General features: G+C 55.2%; 1 protein-coding gene across 1 annotated transcript; it reads left to right on the top strand.

Moving 5' to 3' along the window:
- Pla2g4e (phospholipase A2 group IVE) lies at positions 1-27,088 on the top strand. Its single transcript, XM_042687590.1, has 21 exons — positions 1-96; positions 5,134-5,206; positions 11,077-11,213; positions 11,331-11,462; positions 12,120-12,160; positions 13,223-13,265; positions 14,436-14,499; positions 15,262-15,425; positions 15,528-15,614; positions 16,002-16,039; positions 18,210-18,345; positions 18,756-18,892; positions 19,481-19,703; positions 20,299-20,413; positions 21,096-21,233; positions 22,268-22,378; positions 22,561-22,761; positions 23,471-23,637; positions 25,560-25,746; positions 26,514-26,706; positions 27,052-27,088. Exons 1-21 carry the CDS (start codon positions 1-3, stop codon positions 27,086-27,088), a joined length of 2,520 nt encoding a protein of 839 aa, XP_042543524.1.
- The last annotated feature ends 55 nt before the right edge of the window (positions 27,089-27,143 follow it).

The raw sequence follows: 27,143 nt of genomic DNA, 5'->3' as shown, positions 1-27,143 counted from the left end.
ATGCTCCCGAGGCAGATGCCCGCTTGGGTCTCCCACTCCCTGACAGAGCCGTGTGAAGCAGAAGATGACAGGTGCTTGGCCGCCTGTGCCTTGAAGGTGAGGGTCCAGTGCTGGAGGTAGAGGTGGGCAGGAAGCGGAGGGTGGGGAGCCGGGGGCTGAGGGTAGGAGATGAAGCCTAGGAATGGCTGGCGGGTATTGTATATTCCAGAAACCTTGGCTCAGAATCCTCTACCTAGCACTTGAGGGAAATATTTCAGTCCAGGCCCAGAGTCCTGGGCGGATGGCCAGCGGCGAGTTTCCACCGGTACCACAGGGCTCCATGCGGTGGCTCAGGGCCATCCTAAAGCCAGGCCCGCCCCCAGGATAGACAGTCCTCAGAGGAGCTGTCCTGGATGTACTAAAGCTCCATGCTCTGTGTGTGTGTGTGTGTGTGTGTTAATTGATGACATCACCAAGTCAGTTGCCATCAGCCGCAAAGCTGTGCCCCCAGGTTGGTGGTGGAGGCTCTTGGATCCAACCAATCCCTCCCAGCCTCACAGGGAGACCCGCTGGGTTGTGGATCTGCCAGGGCACCTGTCTGGGCATAGATGCGCCACGGGGAGGATTGTCAGCTAGCTCCTCCGGGGCAGCAACTTCCTCCGCATTACCTTCCTGCCGCCCCTGCCCTGTCCTCACCAAACTGCTGCGGGAGCCGGTGAAGCCCTGCGGGGTGTCTCATCGCTTTAGAGGGGGAGATAGAGACCCTGGTGAATCTCCACGGGGGGGGGCCGAGGGTGCTCTCCACTGCACGTGACCAGTGGCTCTCAGCCCTGGTCCGGACACACACTGCCTCCCGGCTGACCCACAGGCCTCCACCGGTTGGCACTTGTTCCTCTTGCCTATCCAGCCTGGTAGAACTTGCAGAATCTGGAGCTAGGACAGAAGTGCCAATGGGGGGGTGGGCAGAGCAGCTGAGACCCGAGGGCTCAGAGTGTGGCCCCCAAGGCTCCTCCTAGCCAAGCTGCTTGTGCCTCTCAGGCTCCGGAGCATCTGAACTCAGTATTAGGAATCCCTGCCAGGGCTGGAAAGGTGGCTCAGTGGTAGAGCGCTTGCCTTGCATGCCTGAGGCCCTGGCTTCCATTCCTCAGCACCACAGAAGCAAAAAGAAAAAAGCCAGAAGTGGCGCTGTGGCTCAAGTGGTAGAGCGCTAGCCTTGAGCTGAAGAGCTGAGGGACAGCGCCCAGGCCCAGAGTTCAGGCCCACGACCGGACCCAAAAAAAAAGGAATCCCTGCCATACCTCCCCACCCCATGTGGATGACAAGAAGGAAGGAAGGCAGCCACAACAGGCCCCTCGTGGGTGTGATCTGTAGTCTGGGATATTGCTTCGACTGGCTGAGACCTGTGTTGGGGTCCCAAATATTCCCTTCCCTATAGTTGCCTTTAGGGGGGGCTGATCTGAGCTCTGATCCAGTGCTGCAGGGACCCCGATGGCTACACCCAGCTCTGGAGTGAGGAGAAGCCTCACTGAGCCTGTCCTGAGATGCCCAGGGAAGGGAACTGTCTTACGATGTCCAGGCCTGGTGGGATTGTTTGGGGAGGGGATGCGTTCTGTGTATGACCCTGAGATCCAGCACTTCTGAAACCTGGTCAGACCCGGGAAACCCATCTGTAACCTAACATTCTTTGGGCTGATTTATGGCAACAACTGGACCCTTGGGCCTAGGGAGAACCAGGCTTGGGAGCTAGCTCTGCCACTAACCAGTCTGGTGTAGTGGCTTGGAGCAGGCTCTCATTCTGAGTCGTTGTCTGTGGTGAGGTTGGTTTCCAGGTGAATGGGAAGGCGGGGATGTGGATCTGGCTCTGTAGCTTCCAGGTGTGGGAGTCTGTAGGAGACACCATCTCCCCAGCCTGCGTGCGTTCCTCTGGGAGGAGCCGGGCTGTCTTCCTCCCAGGCTGGCTGAGGCTCAGATACGAGCCTACGGGATGCACCCGCTGCAGGGACCAGCACGCCAGATCATAAACTTGGTTTGCCACATCCTCCAAAAGTCATCCTATAAAATTAAGGGTGGGCAGAAACAGCACTGGACTCTCCAACCTGCGTGCTAGCACTCTACCACTCGGAGCCACAGAGCCACTTCTGGGTTTTGGTGGTTAATTGGAGATAAGTGTCTCATGGACTTTTCCTGCACAGGCTGGCTTTGAACTGTGATCCTCAGATCTCAGCTTCCTGAGTAGCTAGGATTACAAGTGTGAGCCACAGGTGCCTGGCTCCCTGAACTTTGGATTTCAAACACTGACTTGGATTCTACAATCTCACCGGTTTCTGGTTCCTATCCATATAATCATAGACCTGTGCTGTCTCTTTTTATTGTATCTATTAACTCTGCGCCATGAAGTTTTGGTAATCTCCAGCAGCAGCACTTTCATAGGAGTTAAGCTCTTACATCAGGAGCAAAACGCCTCCAATCCTTCCCAGGAAAGCAATGCCCCTCATGGCGGGTTCCTGTGATTCTGGATATGGACACCCTGCTGTGTCTCTCAGATCCCTTTCAGACTGTGTCTCTCTGTCAGCCAAACTTGGGTCTCTCCTGAAAATTCCCGAGGTAGAAGGTAGAAAGTGAGGTCTGAGGCTCAAAATAGACCAGCAGGGAACCCTCTGGAGAAACTAGTAAATAGGAACTTCTCCAAGGCCCCAGTGGCTGTGATGCTCACAAAGCGATCGTGGAAAGAAATGTTGCGGGCTGGGAAGGTGGCTCAGTGGTAGAGCGCTTGCCTTGCATGCATGAGGCCCTGGGTTCGATTCCTCAGCACCACATAAGCAAAAAGAAAAAAGCCAGAAGTGGCACTGTGGTAGAGCGCTAGCCTTGAGCTGAAGAGCTGAGGGACAGCGCCCAGGCCCAAAGTTGAGGCCCCACAACCGGACCCCCCCCCAAAAAAAAGAAAGAAATGTTGCTAGCGGGCCTGGCATGGTGTGGCTTACACGTGTAATCCCAGCTACTCAGGAAAGAGATTGGGAGGATCGTGGTTTGAGACCAATCCTTGGGTGGTGAAGGCAGGGGGGGTGTCTGAAGAACAACCAAATCACAAAAGGACTAGGTACATGGCTCAAGTGGTAGAGGACCCGCCTAGCAAGCACAAAGTCTTGAGTTCAAAATCCAGTAGCACCAGAAATGAAAATAAATATAGTTAGTAGAAGCATGGCCAGTAGATGTTCTGGGGTTATTGGGGGGGGGGGCATCGAGAGAATTCAAATGAAAAGGAGGAAAGCTGGTTGTAGGAGAAGACAACGAAGGTAGAGGCGGTGAGGGCAGCCTGTCTTCATCTTTGCCAAGGGTCACTTCAAGTTAGGTGCCCAGTGGTGACACGCAGGTTTGAGAGTTGGAGTCACATTCTCTTTGCTTCTAGTTGAGAGCCCCGAGTCCAGGACTTAGTCTCAGCTTCTCCACCTGAACATCGAGGCTACTGAGGGTGTCTTTGTGGGTGAGGGTAAGGAGCAAGCCAGATCCTCTGCGGGGAAGCTGTGCACAGATGCACGGCAATAGACCCTCCACAGACGCTCACTGATGTTGCCCCATCGCATCGACTAGGGAGAGATGGTGGACCTCGGCAGGCATTAGGTTTGGATGACAGGAGAGGATGTTTCTGGAAAGCAGAAGTCCGTTGGTGAGGTTTTGAGGAACCGGTGGATGTTTCTTCCCTCTCAAAGCAGACGCTGGGGAGCTGGGCTGTAGGCAGCCGCTCCTAGACGCAGGAGAACGGCTGTGATGGCTGTGAGAGTCCTGGGGCCCTGGGATCAGAGACCTGCAAAGCGCGGACAGATCCCCGACGACAGACCTCTGCCTCTGGTGAGGCCTTGGCCCGGCCTTGGGTGCTGTGAGGTGGGCAGCGGGACTTGAACCGTTGGAACTGTGTTCAGGCTAAAGGTGCTTCCTGCCTCCCCACCAGGCCACGCCGCCACCCTCTATGCCAGGAGACAGTGCCCAGGAAAGTGCTCACGATTCCGTAGCTGACCTCACAGAAGGCACAGGACTGTGCGGTCACCTCTTGCTGTGGTTTTGAGGCCGCCGTTGGGGGGAGAGGAGAAGAAGAGACCTTGAGATTTCAGGTCTTTAGCTCAAGGACTGAAAACTTAACTTTCCCAGGGCCATCGTTCTATTGAAGCCCCAGAAAAGTCTGGAAGGACTAAAGGGTACTCAGGGGACTAGGAGAGTCTATCCGAATCCAGACCCACGCTGGACCGTGGGGAGATTTCAGAATCAGGCAGAGGAGCCTGTGGCCAGCTTGTCCTCCTGGGGAGGGCGGGGCCTGCCATGCTGGCCGGCTCCCAGGAAGTGAAGAGGGAAAGCAGAGGAGCAGGACAGCACCATCCGCACCAGCAGAGCCGGGCTCGGGGTGTCACTCCCAGCCATGAGGTCAAAGCGTCGCGGGAGAGGCACAGGCTGAGCTCCAGCCCCCTGGGGTTAGCGACAGCTACACAGACGCCTCCAGCAGGCCTCAGCCATCAAAGCAAGGATTACCTGAGCTTCTGCCATCACGAAAAGAGGTTGCTGCATGCTAGCCAAGACTTCACAAATACCAAGAGCAAAACAACAAAGAGGCAGGAGGCGGATTGGCGACCGGGAAGGCTCTGGGGAAGGGGCCCGAGGGGCACGGGGTGAGGGGGGTGGAAAGGCTGTGGACGGAAGCGAAGCGTGGGGGGGGGGGTGAGCCCGAGGGTCCCCGTGAGCAAGTGTCCAAGCTTGACGGGTGTCTGTCCCTCCTAATACACACACTCCAATTGTCTCTTGAGCAAGCCGCCATCTTAAGTGGACGAGGGGAATTATCTTCTCTGTGTGGGGTGGGAATAAGAAGGTTTGCAATGAGGGAGAGGCACCCCCCCCTCCGCTCAGAACCCCCTTTGCGCTTTCTGTATCTAAGCATACTTCAGGTGGTGAAGGTTGGAAGGTGTAAAATCAGACGTGGTCTTCATCTCCTACAGAACCTTCCAGAACCCACCAGGCAGGTGGAAAGGCAGATACTGGAGCAAACAGGGGTTGCATGGCCTGCAGGCGGCCGCACCGTGAATGGCAGGGAGGCCTGCGGGGTGGGAAGGTGTCCCCCGGGGACTGGCCTCGGTGGGCCCTGAGTGAGCTCACTGTCCTCTCCACCCTCAGGAGGGCCGATCTCCGTGCCACGAGTTGACAGTGAGGGTCATCAGGATGAAAAACGTCCGGCAGGCTGACATAGGTGAGTCGCTTTCCCCTTGCCTTCCTTCCTTGTCAGCTTGGGGGTCTGGGTGGAGGCCCTGGCTGGAGGAATGGTCCTCTGTGTGTGTGTGTGTGTGTGTGTGTGTGTGTGTGTGTGTGTGTGTGTGTGTGCGTGCGTGCGTGTGTGTGTGTAGACACATATGTATATTCTCTGGTTGCATTGCATACTTTGTGGTTTATGTCCTCCCAAACTCCTCCTTTTTCTTTTTTTAATCGGTCATGGGACTTGAACTCTGGGCATGGACGCTGTCCCTGCGCTCCTCAGCTTAAGGTGAACACTCCACCACTCGAGCCACAGCTCGAGTTTTCTGGTGGTTTATTGGAAATAAGAGTCTCACGGACTTTCCTGCCTGGGCTGGCTTTGAACTGTGATCCTCAGATCTCAGCCTCCTGAGTAGGTACGATTACAGGCGTGAGCCACCGATGGCGGGCTCCAAACCCCCCACTGCAAGAGGCACCCCAGCCCTAGGAAGCCTGCAGTATAAACCTGTATCTCTTCCCTCCACTGTCTCCCCCATCCTCTCCCCACACTGCATCCCCCATCTCCTGCTCCTCACTCTCCCCTTCTCACGCCTCTCCCCTCCTCTCCCCTCTCCTCTGCACTGTCCCCTCCCCCACTCTCTCCTTCCCACTTTCTCCTCCTTTCAGTGTCCATTTTCAACAGTAACACCAGCTTCCCGCATTCCTTGCTCTTGCGTGAGTTTAGGGGACGTTGGGGTGAAGAAAGGGGACCAGTTGCTGGCCCTTTCCAGAGCTCCTTCACACGGAGCTCAAATCAGGCACTAGAGGCCATGCCAGAGCCCACGGCCCCAGTTCTTCGGCCTGGCACCCCTGATGAGGTAGGACGTGGGGGACCGTCTTCTCCCAGTGTATCTTTGCCCTCCTGCTGAAGTCTGAAGCCTCGGAAATCAGAGAGGCTCTGTGTCAGGAAAAACAAAAACAAAAAGCAAAGGCATCAGATGACAGGATGTGTCCCAGACCTTGCCTTTGAGATGGCCTCCAGAGATCAGCCGCTCCCCATGCGGCCCTCCCGAGAGGCAGCCTGGCTCCCCCAGGGAGAGGCATCTCTGGGTCCCAGGACGGCGGCTGTGGGGACATTGCTCCTCACTAGTGACCACACGGGAGTGCTTAAGATCCACAGGACTCCCTCGAGGCGAAGGTGGGCCTGAGGGGATATGGAAAGCCAGCCAGGGAGGACGTCCAGGCCCAGAACAGCTGTAGAAGAGATCATTGCTGTCCTGTCACTCCAGAACTTAAAGCTTGGAGGGACAAGAAAGGTACAGGAGTGTCTGAGTTCTGAGGGCCACAGGATTTAAGTGTCCAGAGACTGGGAGCCTGGTCTGGGAGCGGCTATGGTGGGTCAGGGGTTTGATCCCCAAACTACCTGAAGGGATAGCGACTTTGTAGGTGAGAGGTTAATGATTGATTGCCAATGGTGCCTGTAATGTTTGATCCCACGTCTGGGACAGATCAGGGGAAGGAGGCCGGGCCTAGATGGTGAATAACCATCTAGAAACCACACAGGAGCGGGATACAATGGCTTCCAAGCGACAGGGACCAAGCAGGCTTCAAACTGAGCCTCTGAAGGGTGAGGGGTCCAGGGCCCAGGCCAGCCAGAGCAGTCTCCAGCAAGCTTAGGCCACCGACTGCCACACAGATGGCCAGGGCCTGCCCTCTCCAGCTCCTTGGGGCTTTCCTAACCCACCTGTGAGTGATCTCAAGCGCCAGCTCCCTGGGCAGGACTGTGGTCAGCTTGCCTTCTCTGCCCACAACACAGTGGGTCCCTCACTTTGCTCCCTGTTGGATAGAGGTCACCCCTCCCCCTAGGAGCAAGCCGGGTTCCCACACTCGTTCCTCCGGGCCCTCCTGAGGTGTGTCTGTCCCAGCTGCTCGAGTCACTCCGGTTGTACGCTGCCTCTGCATGCCTGTACCTGTGTCTTCTCACCCACTGGGGTCCTGTCCTCCCTCTCCTCCCTGCCACGCCTGTCCCCCAGTGTCTGATGGGTGGTGCCTGGCTCTACCAGTCTCCTCTCTACCTTCCCCGCATGCCCCTCTGCGATACAGGCTGTTTCTAGCGTTCTCTTTGGGAACCCCTTGTTGTTTATGCTTTGCTTACTTCTCCCAGGTAACCCCAGGGCCCATACGGCATTGGAGGGGGCAGCCCGAGTCACATCGGGCCTGAACCCCACTATTGTCATGGGCTGGGCCATGTTGCTGTCTTCCCTGGTACATTAGAGATAAGATGCCTGAGTCAATCATGCTTGAAATGGTCGCCCCTCCTAGATGGAATCAAATAAATAGCTCCCCAAGTTTAGGCCTCAGACCTGCGCTTTTTTTTTTTTAATTTAAGATTTTGGAAAGGGTGCCAGGTGTCAGTGGCTCACGCCTGTCATCCTAACTACTCAGGAGGCTGAGATCTGAGGATTGTGGTTCAAAGCCAGCCCAGGCAGGAAAGACCATGAGACTCTTATTTCCAATAAAATTGGAAGTGGTGCGGTGGCTCAAGTGGTAAAGCACTAGCCTTGACCTGAAGAGCTGAGGGACAGCGCCCAGACCCAGAGTTCAAGACCCACAACCGACAAAAAATTAAATATAAATAAATAAATAGATTTTGGAAAAGCTAACAACAATGAGTTTTCAGAAGTTCAGGGGTGACACCCTCTCCCAGAGCAAAGAGAACACTGGCCCAGGCCAGGGTCAGGGCAGGGAGACCATCAGACCAGAAACCTCCCAGCCATCAAGACTTGGATTCCTCTTGAGAAAGCAAATTATAACCTACATCAGAAGGGGCTAGGAAGGTGGCTTAGTGGTAGAGTGCTTGCCTCGCATGCATGAAGCCCTGGGTTCGATTCCTCAGTACCACATACACAGAAAAAGCTGGAAGTGGCGCTGTGGCTCAAGTGGTAGAGTGCTAGCCTTGAGCAAAAGAAGCTCAGGGGAAGTGGCCAGGCCCTGAGTTCAAGCCCCATGACTAGCAAAAAACAAAGATCCTTACATCAGCAGCCCAGGGGAAGCAGGAGGGCAGAGAATGTTCTGATCCGTGAAGATAATTGAGTCCTGTCTGCCACCCACAGTACAGGAAAGAGTTGTGTCATATGACCAAGCACTCTGTCAGTCTACAAGAAACAAGAATTAGAACCTGTCTGTGACTAGGAAATACCCTCCTGGCCCTGCAATCTCAGATTGGCACACAAGCATTGTCATTCCGTACGGCCAATGAGACTGACGCTCTCCTTGTGCACAGCTAATGGAGTTTCCTCCAGATTGTCATCTGGGTGCTGGCCATCTTCCCTCATCCTCCCTTCCCCAGGTCCCCCCTCTTAGAACTCCCAGCCTGGGCTGTATTTGGGATGGGAAAGATTTCTGCAAAGGAATAATTTAAAAAAAAAAAATAGCCTGGTACAGGTGGCTCACACCTGTAATACCACATACTCAGGAGGCTAAGAGCCAGAGGATTAAGATTTGAAGCCAACCCCAGGCAGAAAAGTCCACAAGACTACATCTCCAGCAAAAAGCCACACTGGGGGCATGGTAGAGCTGAGCTGGTATTTGAACTCAAATACCAGTCTCACAAATTAAAAAGACAAAAAAAAAAGCCTGAAAAATTCATGGCTGGAATGTGCGTTTCTTTCAGAAGTATCTTCTCTCAACTGGCGATATAAACTTTGCAGCCCCACGTCCTGAGATATTCCTTCAAGAGCTCAGTGGGGAAAGTTGACGCATAGATTGGTGACGGGAAAGTAACCTGAGAGGGACAAAGGCCTTACCAGGCGCTTCATGTCATCCAGACTAAGTAGGCTGTACAGAGCCAGCAGGTGAAGAGTTGGTCTGTCCCCACCGGCAAGCTCCCACCGAGGGGACAGGCCTGGGGAAGGTACATTCCCGGCCCGGAGGAAGGGCTGGTGTCCAGAAAAAGCCCAGGGAGGGGGCCAAGAAGGCTGAGCAGGTCCCGGGTGCGTCTGTCTTTGTGCAGAACAATGGGGCGTGATGAGCTGCTTACCTAGATCTGCAGTGACTCAGCCCGAGGATTTCCGGGGTTCTGATGCAGCACCATAGCAGGAAGCTGAGCTTTTCGTTCATTCATTTATTCACAAGAGAGTGCCTGGTCTGTTGCCGGACCTAGACCCCCTCAGACTCCCCTGCCATGGAGTCGGGTTGTTCACGGTGTGACAGAGATGTGGGTAGCACGTACTCTGCCATGAGAGGAGCTGCGTGCTCTGGGACAGAGGCCCCTGGTGCTCAGGACGGCTCCCAGAAGAGACAGGAGAAGAGGCGGACGGGTGTGGGCAGAAGGAGCAGCACCCACAGAGGCCTGCAAGGGAGATGTCATGGCACCTTTGGGAGTTGGAAAGGGACTGAGTTTGGCATCTGGAGCCTCTGTGTGTGTGTGTGTGTGTGTGTGTGTGTGTGATCATGAGCATTGGGGCTCCCCGCTTAGGGCAGAGGCGGGGGAAGGCAGGCAGAGTGAGAGGTGGGAAGAGCTCAATGGGTTCAACGCGAGTCAAAGAGGACACTGGGCTTCTGGCCAGGACACCCAACCCAAGTGGATGGCAAGAGGAACAGGTCGGGCCCAGGGGGAGGGGGCTGGGGGGCAATGACGTCATCGTGTCCTTCCGGTTCTGTCTGAGTCTGGTCATTCTTTCTGCTGGGGTTAAATCACTATTACTCATCGAAAGGACAGCATCATCTTACCTTTGTGGGTTTTCCATTTCGTGAGTTTTTTTGGAGCAAGGTCTCATTCACTCTCATGAGCCTTGAATCTCCCTCTTCCTGCCTCAGTCACCCAAGCACTGGGACTACAGGCAGGTGCCACCTCACCTGTATCCAAAGGGAGGAGGGCCATGAGTTCTTATGCATGAAGGGGGAGCTGTATAAGCAGGTGTCAGGAGTGAAATCAGAAGTCAGGAACGCCTGTATGCAAAACATGGTTACCGGCACTGATAAAGCTTTTGGTAGAGGGTGGATGACGCAGGACGGCCTCAGTTCCTGGTTTCTTGTTCGTCTGTGATTATTAACACCCATTGTGAAATAGTTGACTCCGTTCTGTAGTATAGAACTCCCATCCTGACTAGCTTTACCTTCTAGAAGGCTTCTGAAGCTGCCTGGCTTCCACTGAAGTCCACATGTGTACGATGTTTGCCTGGGGACCTGCCCCGCACATCTCCAGCACAGGGACAAAGCTCCCTCTCCCTCCCTCCTCCCAGGCGAAATGCACCAGGGAAGCCAGGTGGGGCCGGATGCTCTTTGCCTTGCCCCTTCCACTCCAACCAGAAGGTTGGGGAGACCTTTTTCCCATTTGGAAAGGCCTGATGGGGTGAGAGCCTCTGACCCTTCTCCAGGGCAGGTAGGGCAACATTACCCTTGGGTTGTTCACCGGGCTTGGCCGCACCTCATTCGGGAGACTAATAGCCATGGGGAGCAGCCTCCTTCTGAGCTTTTCGCAGCCCACTCACAACAGACTTTCCCTTCCTCCTCCTCGTGTCTCCTCAGAAGAGCTTGCCTCTAATTTGGTTTCCCTGGCACTAAGGCAGGAGGAGGTCAACTGGACCTTCCATATCTGGCCAGCAGAGAGGGCTTGTGGGGCCATACCTTGTCCCAAACCAGCAGGTGTCTGCTCCAAGAGTGGGCTACTTCTGCCTTGGGCCACCTGTGTTTGTGGGAATGCTCGGTGGGCCCTGCCATTCCCTCTTACCTTATGGTTCAAGGACCAAAGTCTCTGGGCAGGTAGAGGCCTGGCTGGGGGTGGGGGTGCTGCTGAGAGGAGCCCCCCCCCGGGGCTCCCGTTGGAGCCTCTCTGCCCTCAAGTTGATTCTGCTCCCATCCCATCCCCCCCTGGTCTTTCTTGGACAGTGAGCCAGCCAGACTGCTTCGTGAGCCTCTGGCTGCCCACGGCCTCTCGGGAGAAGCGGAGGACCAGAACCATCTCCAACTGCCCAAACCCGGAGTGGAATGAAAGCTTCAGCTTCCAGATCCAGACCCAAGTGAAGGTAAGACGCGGGGATGGCACCTGCCTGCCCTGCCTGCTTCTCCGTGGGTGGATGCAACCATGACAACCAGACTTACCCCCTCTGTCCCCCCCCCCCCTCCCCACGCACACACGCCAGAATGTGCTGGAGCTGAGCGTCTGTGATGATGACAGCATGACCCCAGACGACCATCTCTTGACAGTTCTCTATGACCTCGCCAAGCTCTGCTACAGGAAGAAAACCCATGTGAAGTTCCCCCTTAACCCAGAGGTGGGTACCCAGGCCAGACACAGCCTCCTGCTGCATGAGGACACAGCGTGTATTCCCATGATGCCATTTGCCCAGGCACAGACAAGCACTAGCGCTTCCTAGCTGTGTGACGGTGAAAAGAACCCGGCTTTCCTCATTCTCCTGTAAAGCCACGATAATAATCATACCTTCGCACAGGGGGGCTGCGAGGCTTAGGAACATGTACTAGGGGCGGCCAGCGATCAGCAATGGTGGCACAAATGAAGATGTCTGTAGAAAATCCACAGGCACAGAGGCCGGGGAGGGGACGAGAGGGAAGATCTGCAAGTCACGGGAGGTCAGAACTGGAATGGGCCAGCGTGTCTTGCATTCGAGCATCCAGCAAATCCCCCTCAGGGAGCAAACGTCTCAGCTTCCACTGAGGCCTGGAGAATGGGGAAGCAGGGGAGGCTGGGGATAAACCTGCAAAAGAGGCCCCTGGAAGCAGAGGAAGGCCCATGGTGGCTCATCTCTACACCCTGAATACCACCCCCTTCCCTTAGGCCAGAGACTTGGGGAGAGAGCGAGGGAGAGGAGGCGGCAGGCTGAGGGTGGGGTATGCAGGCAGGTCCCCAGAGCAGAGACTGCAGAGAGAGATGAAGATGCAGCTCACAGCCCCCGCCCTTCCTCTCCTGCCAGGGCATGGAAGAGCTGGAGGTGGAGTTCCTGCTGGCCGAGAGGTGAGTGGGCCCCCTGGAAATGGCAGAGGCCCTGACCTGCAAGTGATGTTCAGAGCTGCCGCTCTCTTTCTTTGCCAGCCTCTCCGCTCCCTATCTGGCTTCTGGCACTCACTCTGCCTGGACTCTCTAGGGGGCTTGCTCTTTGTAACGGGGCATCTGTCTTCCCCTTCTCTCCATCACCTGCAACCCTCCCGACTTGGGATCAGCAGAAGACACCCCCTCCGAGTCCTTTGTTTTGTTTGGTTTTTTGCCAGTCCTGGGGCTTGAAGTCAGGGCCTGGGCTCTGTCCCTGAATCTGCCCGTGCTCAAGGCTAGCACCCTACCACCTGAGCCACTTCTGGCTTTTCCTGTGTGTGTGGTACTGAGGAATAGACCCAGGGCTTCATGCATGCCAGGCAAGCACTTTACCATGAAGCCACATTCTCAGCTCTCTGAGTCCTTGCCTAAGGGATCTTGGGACACTTTATTTCAGAAACTTATTCCTTATTAACCGCTGATTGGCAAACTAAAATTAACTTCACGTTATATAAAATCGAGGACCTCTTCTTCATTTCTCAGTTGGACAGGCCTTTTGGAGGCAGAATTCCTTGGCTTATGACACGAAATATGCCAAAGTTGATAGTAACAGTAGACTGAGGAGATAGTCATCTTGATTTGAACTTGTTCTTTTCTTCCTTCTAGTGTTAAGCAAGCATAGTTTTTAAATTTTATTTATATTTATTTATTTATTTTGTCGGGCATGGGGCTTGAACTCCAGTCCTGGGCGCTGTCCCTCAGCTCTTCAACTCAAAGCAAGCACTCTATCACTTGAGCCACAGGGCCACTTCTGGTTTTCTGGTGGTTCATTAGAGATAAGAATCTCATGGACTTTCCTGCCCAGGCTGGCTTTGAACTTTGATCCTTAGATCTCAGCCTCCTGAGTGAGCCACTGGTGCCCAGCTTTAATTTCTTAAGAATCAAAGGGCTGTGTTATTTATGACTCATCCTGTTTATATTGTCACCTTCATGAGAAGTATGACAAGAATAGAGGAACTGACCAGGATTTCTCATTTTGTTTTTCAGTCCCTGCCCCCCTGAGACCCTCATCACCAACGGCGTGCTGGTGGTAATTGTCCTTCTGGGTTCCTGGAGTTCCAGAGGCCTCATCTGGCTGCCGCTGTCAGGAGAGAGGACCAAGCTTGGCACCTTGCCCCATGCTCAGCCCAGATGCAGTCAGGCTCAGCCCAGATGCAGTCAGGCTAAATGGTTCACAAAATGGGGTACAGGGCAGGTGGTGACAGCAGCTCCAGGTGGAAGAACATAACCAGGCATCGTCTTAGAACCCCACACCCTAGAAGAATGTCCCCCTCCTCTTGGAGATCTCCCTGGCAATACAAGAACCCACGAAAGGCAGCCTTGCTCCAGACTCGGTCTCGATTCTGTCCGCCACAACCCCCACACCTCTATAGGCGCAATCGCAATATTCCAATTATTTCATAATTCAGGGATAAGCACAGTACTTCATGCCTATAATCCCAGCTACTTGGGAGGCAGAGAAATCAGGAAATCTTGGTTTGAGGCCAGCCAAATCAAAAATATCAAGAGACAACCCCCCCTCCCGCCCCCCAATCTCAGCCGTTAAATTGGATGTGCTGGCGCATCCTGTTCTTGCCAGGTCCTGGTGAGTTATCAATGGGAGGATCACTGTCCAGGCCAGTCATCGGCTAAAACATAAGAAAAAAACCATGCAAAAAGCCTAGGGACTGAAACAGTAGACTACCTGCCTCAAATGTGGGGTTCAATTCAAACTCCAGTATGACCCTGCAAAAACGAACTCATTCCTAATTCAGTTGTTGCTATGAATATTTTAATTCAATGTCTCAGTGCCCCAGGGTTCAAAGAGACCATTCCTTCAAAAAGTGCAAGGACTTCAGGCATTTGGCCCGTCTCTGCTCCTCACAAAGACAATGCCATTCAAAGCACTTTGTTGCAAAGCACTGACCACTGCTTGGGGTCGGGTCCTGGCGACCCTGAGGACATAACACCCCCTCCACCCCCCGGAAGCTGAATTTACAGGACAGCTTCGTTTTCCAATGCCTGCCTTTGCGTGAGTCGGCAGGCCCTGATTGGGCTCAGAAATGTTGGAAAGCACCCCAGGGTACCCAGAGCGAGCCCAGGGCCAACCAGCACTGAATTCATCCTCTGCTGCTGTCCTCTTCTCCTCCCCCTGGCCGGAAGAGGGAGGGGTGGCTCATGCTCCTCGGGGACACTTACCACCCACTTTGCTTTGTTACAGTCTCGACAAGTCTCCTGCCTGGAGGTTCATGCCCAAACCAGGAGGCTGCAGAAGAGGAAGAAAAGTGAGCACCTTCTCCCAGGGGAAGTAGGGAGCCTGGTATAGTAGGTCCACTTGGCCTGGGCCAAGCTCTCCTGGACTGGGACGAGGTGAACCAAAACTCAGAGTCATCGCAGCCTTGAGGGTCACAACACCCTGTGTCTCCTCTAGCCAGTTGTATAAAGAACAACGCGGTCTTCCTGACACCCATGCGAGCCTAGATATATATCCCCAGGCCTAGCCAGTGTCCTGGGCCCTGCTACGGTGGCAGCCAAGTGGGACAAGCGGACACTGGCACCCTTCAGCCCCTCCAGCTGTACCCCTTCCTCTAGGTCACCTCACTATTAACAGTTGTGTCTATCTGTAGCTGGATAGAACCTAGACAACCCGCTACCCATCCTGCTCAGCCAGGCCCACCGCGTGGCCCGGCAGAAGACCAAATGGTGCCCCAGACTTGGGGAGCAGGGAGGGATGAAGAGGCCGCTGCTCCTAAAACAGCAGTATGGTGAGGGCCTGCTTTCTCTGCAGGCAGGAGACTTTGGGGGCTCCTGTGGCAAAACAGAGCCAGTCCTGAGGCCTCTCCGATGTCTCTCCGGAGACACATCTGTCGGCATCACCCACAAGCCTTGTTCAAATGCAGATGTGGGGGACCTCCCCCTGCCCTGCCCTGCCCTAATTTAGACAGTCAGGAGGGATGCCCCTCCTGGCACCTTCAGATGGGCTTTTGGGGGGGCGTCAAGTGGAGAATGGGAGACTTCTCCGCCTCACCTCTTGCCCCTCCTCTCAGAGAAAGATCTCTTGGTGATGGTGAACGAATCCTTCGAGGGCACCCAGCGCGTGTCACCTTGCTCAGCGCCCTGCGGCGTCCCCAGCTCTGCCTGCTTCCACTACCCCAAGTATTTCCAGCCCCAGTTGCGCGTGGACCCGCCCAAGAGTTACTGGAACTGCGGGGTACAAGGCAGCCAGGGTGGAGGGAGGAGGAGGGGCCTGGGGTGGAGATGGGCTACCAAGGGAGCCGCTCACCCCGCTCACCAAGCCCACCCATCCTTCCAGCTCTGCTGCTGCTGCGCCCACAAGCACAGCCCGGTCTGCCAGCCCCTCCATTGTCTCTCCGAGAACGAGACAGTGACGCTTCCCGTGGTGAGAGCCTGGGGCGGGGAAGAGGGCCCTGAGGCAGGGGCGGGGGGGCGGTGGGGGGGTTGAAGCGAAGGGGTGCATAGAGAAGGTGGCACATGGGGGTCTCTCTGGGCTGGACAGAAGGGCCCTGGGGGGGCAGGAGACACAAGCTAGAGTGGGAGCCCGTGAGGATTGACTGAGGGGGAAAGGGCCACGCCCAGATGGCAGCAGGGTGGTGCTGTGCCTGTGCATACATGCGCATGCGTGTGTGTGTGTGGTCATGCGTGTGTGGTCCTGCGTGTGGGCTGTCAAGTCGGGGTGAGGAAGGGGGGAGCGCCACTTCTTTGGTTGGGATGGCTTGGGTCCGCTGTGTCGTCGTCGCTGACAGACATGTCGCCTTCTGGTCCTCAGGGCGGGAACTGTGAGTTACACCTGAAGCCCACACCCTGGTAAAGTACCCTCTGCCTGTCCTTCCCCTCACTCACCCCTCGGGTAGTTGGGACGCGCTGTCATTTCCCTGATGGCCAATGGCGGTGAACTCCTTTCCCAGGTTCACCTGACCGCTGTGCACCTTCACCGCACACGCGTGTCTACTCACATCCTCTGTCCGCATTGCAGGCGGGAGGTCTTTTTTTTTTGCCAGTCCTGGGGCTTGAACTCAGGGCCTGGGCACTGTCCCTGAGCTTCTCTTGCTCCAGGCTAGCACTCTACCACTTGAGCCACAGCAACGCTTCCAGTGGAACTGAGGAATGGAACCCAGGGCTTCATGCATGCTAGGCAAGCGCTCTACCACTGAGTCACATTCCCAGCCCAGGAGGTTATTTTTAAGCTGCGAAAGTTCTTTGTATATTTTGGATACACATCTCATCTTCTAGGGGACATGCAAACACGCATTCCTACTCCATAGGTTGTCTTTTCTACTTTCTTGATGCCTTTTGAAAACAAGTGTTTGTCATTTTGGATGGCATCGGTTTTTTTTTTTTGGCACTTGTGATGTTATGTCATATGTAAGAAGTCATACTTGGATCCAAGTTGTGATTATTTACTCCCATGTTTCCTTGTAAGCACGACTCTAGCTCTCACATTTAGAGAGGATCTATTTTTACTCTGTGTGTGTGTGTATGTGTGTGTGTCTGTGTCTGTGTCTGTGTCTGTGTGTGTCTGTGTGTGACAATTCTGGGACCTGAATTCAGGGCCTCAGCTCTGGCTTAGCTTTTTTTGCTCAAGACTAGAGCTCTATGACTTGAGTCACACTTGTACCTCCAGCTTTTATGCTAGCTGGAGATAAGTCTCCCAGACTATTCTGTCCAGTCTGACTTTGACCCAGGAGCCTCAGATCTCAGCCTCTGAGTAACTAGAATTACACACAGTAGCCTCCTGGTGTCCATGTTAGTTACCTTTTGAGCACAGTGTGAAGTGGGGGTCCAGCCTCATTTCTTTTGCATGCATTTGTCAGAGTATTCTTCCCCCTGTTCATCTTTGTTCTCTTGCCAAAAATCAAGTGACCGTGATTTCTGTGTTTCCTTTGATTTACTATCTGTCCTTCGACGGGTTCTCTAGTGTCACTAAGGCTCAGTTTTGTCCAGTGCAGTGGCGGTCAGTCACCCACCTGTGAGCCACATGCTCTTGTTGCTGCTTATTATTGGGTACTGGTTCCCTGTGGATGCCATGGACACGGTTATTCCCAGCAGCTGAGTCTGCAGACCAGCACTGGACATGGAGGGCCTGTACTGGCCCGGCCTTCCAGGAGACCAGACTTTGTTCGTGAGCTGAGACTTGGGCTGGGAAGTGTTGAGATCTGTTTGGGGGGTGGAGGAGGGCAGGGAGAGCTTGAGGATGCAGGAGTGTAGGTAGGAAAAGGGAGAGGAGGGTACTGGGAAGGTGGCTTAGTGGTAGAGTGCTTGCCTTGCATGCATGAGGCCCTGGGTTTGATTCCTCAGCACCACGTACGCAGAAAAAGTGAAAGTGGCGCTGTGGCTCAAGTGGTAGAGATAGCCTTGAGCTGAAGAGCTGAGGGACAGCGCCCAGACCCAGAGTTCAGGCCTCACGACCAGCAAAAAAAAAAGAGGGAGGGAAGCTGGGGTGGAGGCTCCGAAGTCAGCCTCGTGTGATCAGGTCAAGTTCGTGGATGCCAACCCCAGGGCCAGGGCAGGGGTGCGGTTAAATTAAAAAAAAAATAAAAATAAAAGGGTGAGCACTGGGCATGCTGTGGCGTGCACCAGCACCCCGGAAGGTATTGTGTGGGGAGGAACAGGAGACACCCCACCATAGAGCTCTGGCCAGGCCCCTTGTCTTGCGGAAGGCTTTGTGAACTTTCCAGACCGTTCTGAGGAGACATGGGGCTCCAAGAATGGCTCAGAGCAGTCCCAGCAGAGCTCCTAGGACAATGACACTGCGGCGTGACAAGCCGGGTGACAGCGGCTGCCACACGTGGATCCCAGCGCTGGAGACGGTCCTGGGCCTTCAGGCCCAGATGTGAATGCAGGGCCCCACAATTCCAGAAGGGATTCAAGGCAGAGCTGGGGTTCCAAGCCTGAGTCCCTCTCACCCGGAAGCCCCATCAGCCCCTCAAGGGTGGAGCTGACAGGCGGGCTCAGGGAGGGTCCCCCTCTCCCACAGCCCCGACAAGCTGGACGTGCGGCTGGGCTTCAGCCTGTGCGCCGCGGAGCTGGAGTTCCAGCAGAAGCGGAGGCCGGTGGTGGCCGAGGCGCTGAAGCAGGTCCTGCGGCTGGAGGAGGACCTGCGTGAGGATGAGGTGCGTGAGCAGGGCTGCCAGCCAGGCGGGGGGCTCAGGGCCACTGCGGCCTCATGCTGACCCTTCAAACTCCAAGCTCTTCCCCGGCCCGGGCGTCCCCTACCCCCTAGCCTCTGATTTCTCCAGGTGAGCGAGCGCCCGGTGACATCGCCGAGTGTCCACCCGGGCCGAGGAGGGCACTGCTTCCTGGCATTTACCAAGCTGGGTTAGGCAGCACCATGGGTGTGGCACTACTAATTCTAGACCAGCCTGGTGGCACAGCCTGCTGGGCGGGGCGGGGCTTTTCTGGCCACGCCTCTGTCTTCTCTCCTCCCTCACCGGCTCTCCTCCCTTCATTGTTCTTTCCAAGCTGACGTCAGGCCAAGTCCTCTGCTAACCGGCCTTGCCCACGAGCCCTCTGTGACCCCTAGGTACCGATGATCGCCATCATGGCCACGGGAGGAGGAGCAAGGTCCATGACGGCCATGTACGGCCACCTGCTGGGGCTTCAGAAACTGAACCTCCTGAACTGCACCATGTACATCACCGGCCTGTCTGGGGCTACCTGGTAAGGGGCTGGGAAGCCCTGTGGGGTCGAGCCCAAGACGGCAGCGGACAGGCCTGGCCTGGGAGGCAGGGAGGGGTCTCTGGTGACATCTTGCCTCCTCCCACCTTAAGTCTAAGTGACTCACAGCCTGGTGCGGATGGCTTCCTCCTGTCATCCTAGCGACTCAGGTGGCTGAGATCTGAGGATCGTGGTTCGAAGCCAGCCCGGGCAGGAAGGTCCGTGAGACTCTTATCTTCCATGAAGCACCAGAAAATCAGAAGTGGAGTGGTGGCTCAGAGTGATAGAGTGCTCGCCTTGAGAAAAAAAGAGCTCAGGCCCTGAGTTCAAGCCCTATGACCCCCCCCCCCCACACACACACACGCATGCGCGTGGTTCACAATGCTTGGAAAGTTCTGCCATGCACCGTGGCTGTTGTGATGAGAAGTGACCGTGATGGCTCTGCCTCCTTCCCTCTAAGCCCTGGGTCCCCCCTTGAGCCTCCAGGCTTCGATCCCGACAGGTACAGGAGTCTCCACGACCCACCAGCCTGACTGGCGTGCTGAGCCCAGGGCTGAGCCGGCTCCAGCAGTTCCGCTGTGTCTCTTCCAGGACCATGGCAACCCTGTACAGTGACCCCGAGTGGTCCTCCAAAAACCTAGAGCCTGCTATCTTCGAGGCCCGGAGACACTCGGTCAAAGACAAAATGCCCGCCCTGTTTCCGGACCAGCTCTGTAAATTTCGGGAGGAGATGCGGCAGCATGGCCAGGAGGGCTACAAGGTCTCCATGACAGACTTCTGGGGCCTGCTGATTGAGTACAGTCTGGGGGACAAGGTAGGCGTCCGGCTTCTTCTGGGGCGCACCGCGCTAGGCGGCTCCTCCTCTGGGGTTCTGAGCCGCCAGGGCCCGGAGTCACGAGCTTCGGAACACATCCTGCACGTGCCGCTGCGTCCTATGGAGGACGGTGTTGGGAGCAGTGTGTCCCTCAAAGGCCAGGCCAAAAGCCCAAGCCGGGAAGTGAGGAGGAACCTAGGCAAGCATGCTGTGAGTCTGACTAGTAGAAGGGAGAGGCCGGGGGAGCGCTCCGGGAAGGCCTGGCAGGCCCTCTGAAGGTGCTTTAGCCAGACTTGACTATGAGCAGCGGGAGACAGGAGGGACAAAGGCTACCCTTACTCATCATTCTCTAGCCCCCAAGATTCAAGGACAACCTGGGACCATAAAGGACAGCCCTAACCTGCAGGCCCAGCTCCACGCACCCATGGCCCAGGCTGGCAGCTGGCAGGCACCCCTTGGGTCGCATGCCTATGGGTGGCGGCGGTGAGGGGAGACCACAGCCGTGGAATGGCTGCAGGTGGACTGTCTTTGCACCCTGTCCGGGCTCAGCCCTTGGGGATGCTTGTCAGCTTCCTAACCACCCATCTCCCCACAGAAAAACGAATGCAAACTGTCCCAGCAGCGTGCTGCTCTGTGCCAGGGCCAGAACCCCCTGCCCATCTACCTGACCATCAATGTCAAGGATGATGTAAGCAACCAGGATTTCAGAGGTAACACTGGTGAAGGGATCCATGGGTGGAGGGGACCCTTCTTAATGAGCACAGATACCCAGCACCTTGTTCCCCCAAACACACACACGCACACTGCCAACCTCCACATACAAAAGCATCACCCAAAGCTGATAAATAAAATCAACTTTGGCTGCATGCCTGTGGCTCACGCCTGTAATCCTAGCTACTCAGGAGGCTGCGATCTGAGGATCAAAGTCTGTAAAGCTCTTATCTCCAGTTAAGCACCAGAAAACCGGAAGTAGCCCTGTGGCTCAAGTAGTAGAGCTCTAGCCTTGATCTGAAGAGCTGAGGGACAGTGCCCAGGCCCAGAGTTCAAGCCCCACAACCAACCCCCCAAACAAAAAAATTAACTTTTTTCTGCTGCATAAGTGAGGCTGCAGAGTGCATTTGATGGGCTTATTTCCTAAACTGCTTAGGGTGAAGGACTCAGCACCTTATCCTTTCTCAGTGTTAGTTTTGGTCCTGGTTAATCTGGCCTCCAGGCCCAAAGTGAAGCAGCTGGCAGGAGCTATTTTGCCCGGTCACGCACGCCACCATGTGGCCAGTCAGGGGAACCGCAGTTTTCAGATTCCAGGCTTCCCAACATTGGGGGAGGAGGAGAAGGAAAAGTGGGGGTGCTGTGGATGTAGCTCCAATGCTGTCTCTGTTGCTTCCTGTGCAGAGTGGTGCGAGTTCACCCCCTACGAGGTGGGCCTGCAGAAGTATGGGGCCTATGTCCCCACGGAGCTCTTCGGCTCCGAGTTCTTCATGGGACGGCTGAGGAAGAGGATCCCCGAGTCCCCCATGTGCTTCATGCTAGGTGACTTCCGGCTGGGGGACTCTGCAGGCTGCCCAGTTCCATGCAGGGAAGGCCCGCCCCTCACTAGAGTCACCACAGGAAGGACCTGGTCCTGGGGCAGGGCTGCCCTTGAACACGTGACCTTCCTGGCGTTTGTCCTCATAACTAACGCAGGACATAGGTTCCTGCCTCCACCCACAGAGGACAGGACTGCTCCCCTATTCCTGCAGCTCCTTGAGGCCCCGAAGGACCTGACTGGGCTCCCCAGGAGACTAGCCCGGCAATCTGGGGTCCAGTGGTCTCTCCGGGGTCTGCCCAGAAGCGGGCTGGAATGTTCTGAAATTCCAGCTTTCACACTGCTGCCAGGCACCAACACGCCAGCTTCCCTGGGGACTTAGTACCTGGGACCCAAGGAGCCAGAGGGGACCCCAAGGTCAAGGGCAGAGCCGCCAGGGAGGCCTGGCCTAGCTTACATTTTTCTTCAGGTGCCTCTGAGCACAGGGGGGGACAACCACCCTTAATTCTACCCTTCAAAGTGTCACCCATCAAAGGGGACCTCAGAGGACAGGCTCAGCTATACGGCCGCCCAAGTTTTCACATCTGCATATGTGGCCTAGCAGTAAAACTTGCTTTTTCCTAGAGTCAGTGTGAGTAATTTAACATGAATGTTACTATTCATGCTACATTGAAAAAAATAGTATGCAAAAGCATTTCATGCACCCAGGACTTACCATAGGCCAGGCACTGTTCTAAACGCTTCAGAAGAACCGATGCAAGGAATGGAGCTGGACTTGAACTCAAAGCCTGCTCTTGTCAGCATTAAACGCCAGCAAGGCTTGATCCCTTTGCCCCTGCTCCCTGCCCTGTGGGGTGGAGGGAAGAGCCAAGGGCTGCTGCCATCAGCCACTGTGTGGAGCTGGCCCCCGGGAAAGAGAAGTGGAAGCCTTTCCCCCTTGGAGGAGGGATGGAGGTCACCACAGGGCCAGTCGGATCTGGGAGGGCGCAGGGCGGGCGCAGGCTCCAGGGAAGAGATGCTCACGGTGGCCTCTTGCTAGGTCTGTGGAGCAGTATCTTCTCCCTGAACCTGCTGGATGCCTGGAATCTGTCCCACACCTCGGAGGAGTTTTTCCACAGATGGACGAGAGATAAACTGCATGACATTGGTGGTGAGCCGCTGGCTTCCCTCAGGGAAGTGTAGATCAGGGCGAGGGAAGTGTAGATCAGGAACTGAGCAGTTCCGCCCCCTACCTGCCATCTGATCCATCTTCACTGCAGCAGCATGACAGGCTGTATTAACAATGCTGAGCCCCCACTGGGGTGATCACCCCCTATCCCCTCCCTTCTGCAGATGAACCGATCCTGCCCGAAGTCCCTAAATGTGACACCAACAACCTGGAGACCACAGTGATGATCCCCAGCTCGTGGCTATCCAATACGTTCCGGGACATCCTCATACACCGACCCTTCGTGTCTGAGTACCACAACTTTCTTAATGGGCTGCAGCTACACACCAACTACCTTCAGCAAGGCCAGTTCTCCATGTGGAAAGGTACCTCCCCCGAGGAGGCTCCTCCAGGTCTAGCTCTGTGGGGGAGGAGGGAGAATTCGATAGGGAGGCTGCCATATAGAAAGAAGAAGACCCCCTCTGGCCGTGTTCATTGAGAATAATTCGCTGGCTCCCTCACAGGGCGGTCTACCAGCAGGTGTCATCTTGAACCGTGCAGATGCTGCCAGCAGGGGGCGCTGGTCGCACTTAATTATTGACAGTACAACTACTGCCAGTCTCAGCGATAAGAGCATGCCCAATTGTAGAGGGGCTCTGTACCCAGGGTAACCCTAATTGATAGGATGGCTTTCATCTTGTACCATGTCACAAGCTTTATGGCTGGATCATAGTGGGTTTTCCATGCTATGAAAGACTTGGAATCTGGGGCTGGAAATGTGGCCAGAAATGGTACTGTGGCTGAAGTGGTAGAGTGCCAGGCTCGTGCACAGAGAGGCTCAGGGACAGAGCCCAGGCCCTGAGTTCAAGCCCCAAGACTGGCCAAAAAAAAAAAAAGAAAGACTTGGGATTTGAACTGCCCAGAAGAGCTGGGGACCCCCACCCCACCCCCGGGGGACAGAAAGAGGTAGTCTGGAAGCGTAGACTTCAGTAGGAAGTGCCAGGCAGGGCAGGCAGGTGCCTCACCAGGTGCCTCCAACCCCTGGCTGGCAGCAGCACGCTAGGCAGGTTGGTGACTGGAAGGCTTGGCTTTCAGACACAGTGCTGGACAACTTCCCAAACCAGCTGACACAGTTTTCCAAACACCTGTGTCTGCTGGACACGGCCTTCTTCGTCAACTCCAGCTACGCGCCCCTGCTCCGGCCCGAGAGAAAGGTCGACCTCATCATCCACCTGGGTTACAGCGCAGGCTCGCAGACAAAGGCAAGTACCGAGGCTGACTGGGGGGGTGGGGGGGAAGGGGCGCAGGGCAGGGCGTGGGAGAGGGGAAACGGGGATGGGATGGGGGGGTGGGGGGAGGTCTTGTGTGGCCGGGCAAGGGTCAGGCTTCACAGAAACTCTCTTAGCAAATTCCAGTTTTCTTCTCGCCTTTGAGCCTTTGCCATATTCGGCTATTCTTTGGATGCAAATAAAAGGAATTTTTTAAAAATTAACTTAGAGCAGTTCGTTGTAAGCTATGTGCCATTTGCATAGCTTATAACGGTCTACTTTCTCCCCAGGGACGATGGCCCAAAAGAATCAGGCCTGGAGGTTTTTACCCATTCTTACTTACTTTTCAAAAGTTCTGCCCGTCTTAGAGAAAGACATTATTGTTACTCTACGTTTTCTTTCTTTCTTTTTTTTCCTGGTTGTGGGGTTTGCACTCACAGCCTGGGTTGCTCAAGGCCAGCTCTCTGCTACTTGAGCCACAGCACCACTTCCAGGTTTTCTAGTGGTTAATTAGAGATAAGAGTCTCAGGGACTTTCCTGCCCAGGCTGGCTTTGAACTGCTGTCCTCAGATCTCAGCCCCTTATGTGGCTAGGGTTATAGGTGTGAGGCACTAATGCCCAGTTTGTTGATCTGCATTGATGTAGCCTGGTCCTGAAGTTGGGGGTGTATAGATGGACAATTAGGGTGATGGTGATAGTGGCCTAGATTTATCAATGACAATGTCCTGTCCCATATGACCTGGCGCAGTCCTCACACCAGCTTCTGAGGGAGATGGCGCAGCTGCGGCTCTCCCCATCCCCATGTTACAGATAAGGAAACTGAGGGACAGAATGGATAAGAGATTAGCTTACAATCACACAGCACGTGATCACACAGGTGTGGCAGCAAGACACGTCTGACACTAAGTCCTGAGCTTTTTCCAATGCAGTGTGTGTGTGTGTGTGTGTGTGTGTGTGTGTGTGTGTGTGTGTGTGTGAATGTTGTCGTCGTCATCATTATTTTTGTAATACTGGGGATTTAACTCAGAGCCTCAGACTTGGTATGCAGGTGTTCTACCACTTAAACCATACCTCCTTTTATTTCATTAGAGTTCTTCAGGTAGGATTTATAGTGCTTTTTTTTTTTTTTTGTCAGTCGTGGGGCTTGAACTCTGGGCCTGGGCACTGTCCCTGAGCTCTTCAGCTCAAGGTGCATGCTCTACCGCTTAAGCCACAGCACCACTTCTGGTTTTCTAGTGGTTTTATTGGAGATAAGAGTCTCACGGACTTTACTTGCCTGGGCTGGCTTTGAACTGCAATCCTCAGATCTCAGCCTCCTAAGTAGCTAAGATTACAGGCGTGAGCCACTGACGCCCGGCAAAAGGGTTTTTTTTTTTTTTGTCTTTTCTTTTTTGTACTGAGGATCAAACCCAGAATGTTGCACTTGCTAGGCAAGCGCTTTGCCACTGAGCTAATCCCAGCCCTTATAGTGCTTTTGTTCAGGGATGGCCTCTATCAGAGATCTTCCTGACTCTGCCTCCTATATAGCTAGAAGCACAGATGTACACCATCTCAGCGGGACTTCTACAAGCATTTGGGAAAGGCGCTCACAGCTGGAATTGCACCTGTTCAGCCCTGGCTGTTTGTGCTAACCTGCCTTTTGCCTAAATGTAACCACAATTCACTGGAGGCATGGCTCGGTGGTAGAGCCAGAATCTAGCAAGGGCGAGGCCCTGGGTTCGAACCCCAGCGCCTTCCCCCTCAAAAAAAGTTAAAATCAACCTCCGAAGAAAAGACCACAGACTGGCCAAGTGGCGGGGGGGGGGGGGGGGGGGGGGGATGTGGGTTGGGGGGGCAGGAGGTGCTGGCCGGGAGCGTCAGGAGGCGGCACCCAGCATGCTCCGCGCGGCAGTCACACACGCCCTGTGCTCTCGCAGCCTCTGAAGCAGACCTGCGAGTACTGCACAGAGCAGCACATCCCCTTCCCCAGATACCAGTTCCAGGAAGGCGACGACAAACACTTAGAGGAGTGCTACGTGCTGGAGCAGCCTCAGGATCCCACGGCCCCCATCGTGGCTTTCTTCCCACTTGTCAACGACACCTTCCAAAAGTACAAAGCACCAGGTGAGCTGCTAGGCCCAGGGCCAGCTTGCCCAGTGCCTGAGAGCCCTTGTCTCTAGAACTCAGGGAAACCTTCTCTCCCTCCCTTCCTGCCCCCACCTCCTTCCTCGGCACTGCCGAGGATTAGAACTCAAGGCTTCATGCTTGCTAAGGCAGATGCTCTACCCCTTGTAATGTGCCTCCCACCTTTTTTTTTTGCTTTATTTTTCAGGCTGGGACTTACTGATTTTTTGCCCAAGGCTTGCCTAGATCTCCCACGCGAGCCTCCAGCCTCCGCAGGGTTACAGCGCATGTCACCACGCCCCGCATTTATTGGTTGGGAAAATTTCCCACTTTTTCCTTGAGTTGACCTCCAACTGAGATCCTCCTGTTCTTTGACTCCTGAGTTGCTGGGGCAATAGGCATAAGCCACTGCCCTCCACCACATTTACTGACACTCAGCTGTATGTCCAGCGCTGTCGGATGCTAGGGAAATCCTACACCCTGTCCCTGCCGGGGAGCCCAGAGGGGCGCAGGTGCCTCTGTGAGTGTGCATTCGCGCGCACACTTTCTTTCCTTTCTTGTCTTTTATTTTTTTAGACAGGAACTTGCTATATAGACCAGGCTAGTCTGGAACTTTCCATCCTCCATACCTCAGCCTCCTGAGGGCTGGGATTACAGGCATGTGCCACCACACGTGGCAAGTGTTCACGTAGTTGGGGAGCGAGAGAAGCAAATGCTTACAGTCTTCACGTACTAAGGGTTGACAGCAACTCTCCTGCTGCCTGTAGGCGTGGAGCGGAGTCCTGAGGAGCTGGAGCTGGGCCAAGTTAACATCTATGGCCCCAAATCTCCATATGCCACCAAGGAGCTCACCTACACGGAGGCTGCCTTTGACAAGCTGGTGAAACTCTCGGAATACAACATCCTGAATAACGAAGACAAACTCCTGCAGGCCCTCCGGATGGCGGTGGAGAGGAAGAAGTGCCCGAGGAACCCGTGTGCGCCATAGGCTCCAGGAAGGCCTGTCCCTCCTGTAGAGGCCCATGGGGTCGGCCAGGGTACAGATTTCAAAGGGGAGTGAGACAAAGGGGAGTCAGGCCTGTCGTGGGGTTCATATCACTGCGGGGAGGGACCCGAAGGCCCCAGGCTCCAGCCATAGCTCCAATGCAGCCAGCAAAACAGACTGCGAAAGAGACCTCAGACTCAGAGCCTGAGGTGGAGGTCCCCCAGCTCTCCCCTGAGCGCCCCCCTCCTCCCACGCCAGCCTAGGGGAGTACTCGGGAAGACTGAGGAGCACTTAGATTACTTAAAGTAATGTGTTCTTAGGCTCAGATCTCAGCGCCCAGCATCGGGAAAGCACTAGGCAACATCAGACCTGCAACTCTGGCTCACAGATTCAGGGGCCTGGGTGCAGGGAG

The sequence above is a fragment of the Dipodomys spectabilis genome, unplaced genomic scaffold (genome assembly GCF_019054845.1).
Source record: "Dipodomys spectabilis isolate Male_0828 unplaced genomic scaffold, ASM1905484v1 ptg000108l, whole genome shotgun sequence".
In the NCBI taxonomy this organism is placed as follows: Eukaryota; Metazoa; Chordata; class Mammalia; order Rodentia; family Heteromyidae; genus Dipodomys; species Dipodomys spectabilis.
The sequence above is the reverse complement of the archived record's forward strand: the minus strand, read 5'-3'. Positions and strand labels throughout refer to the sequence as shown.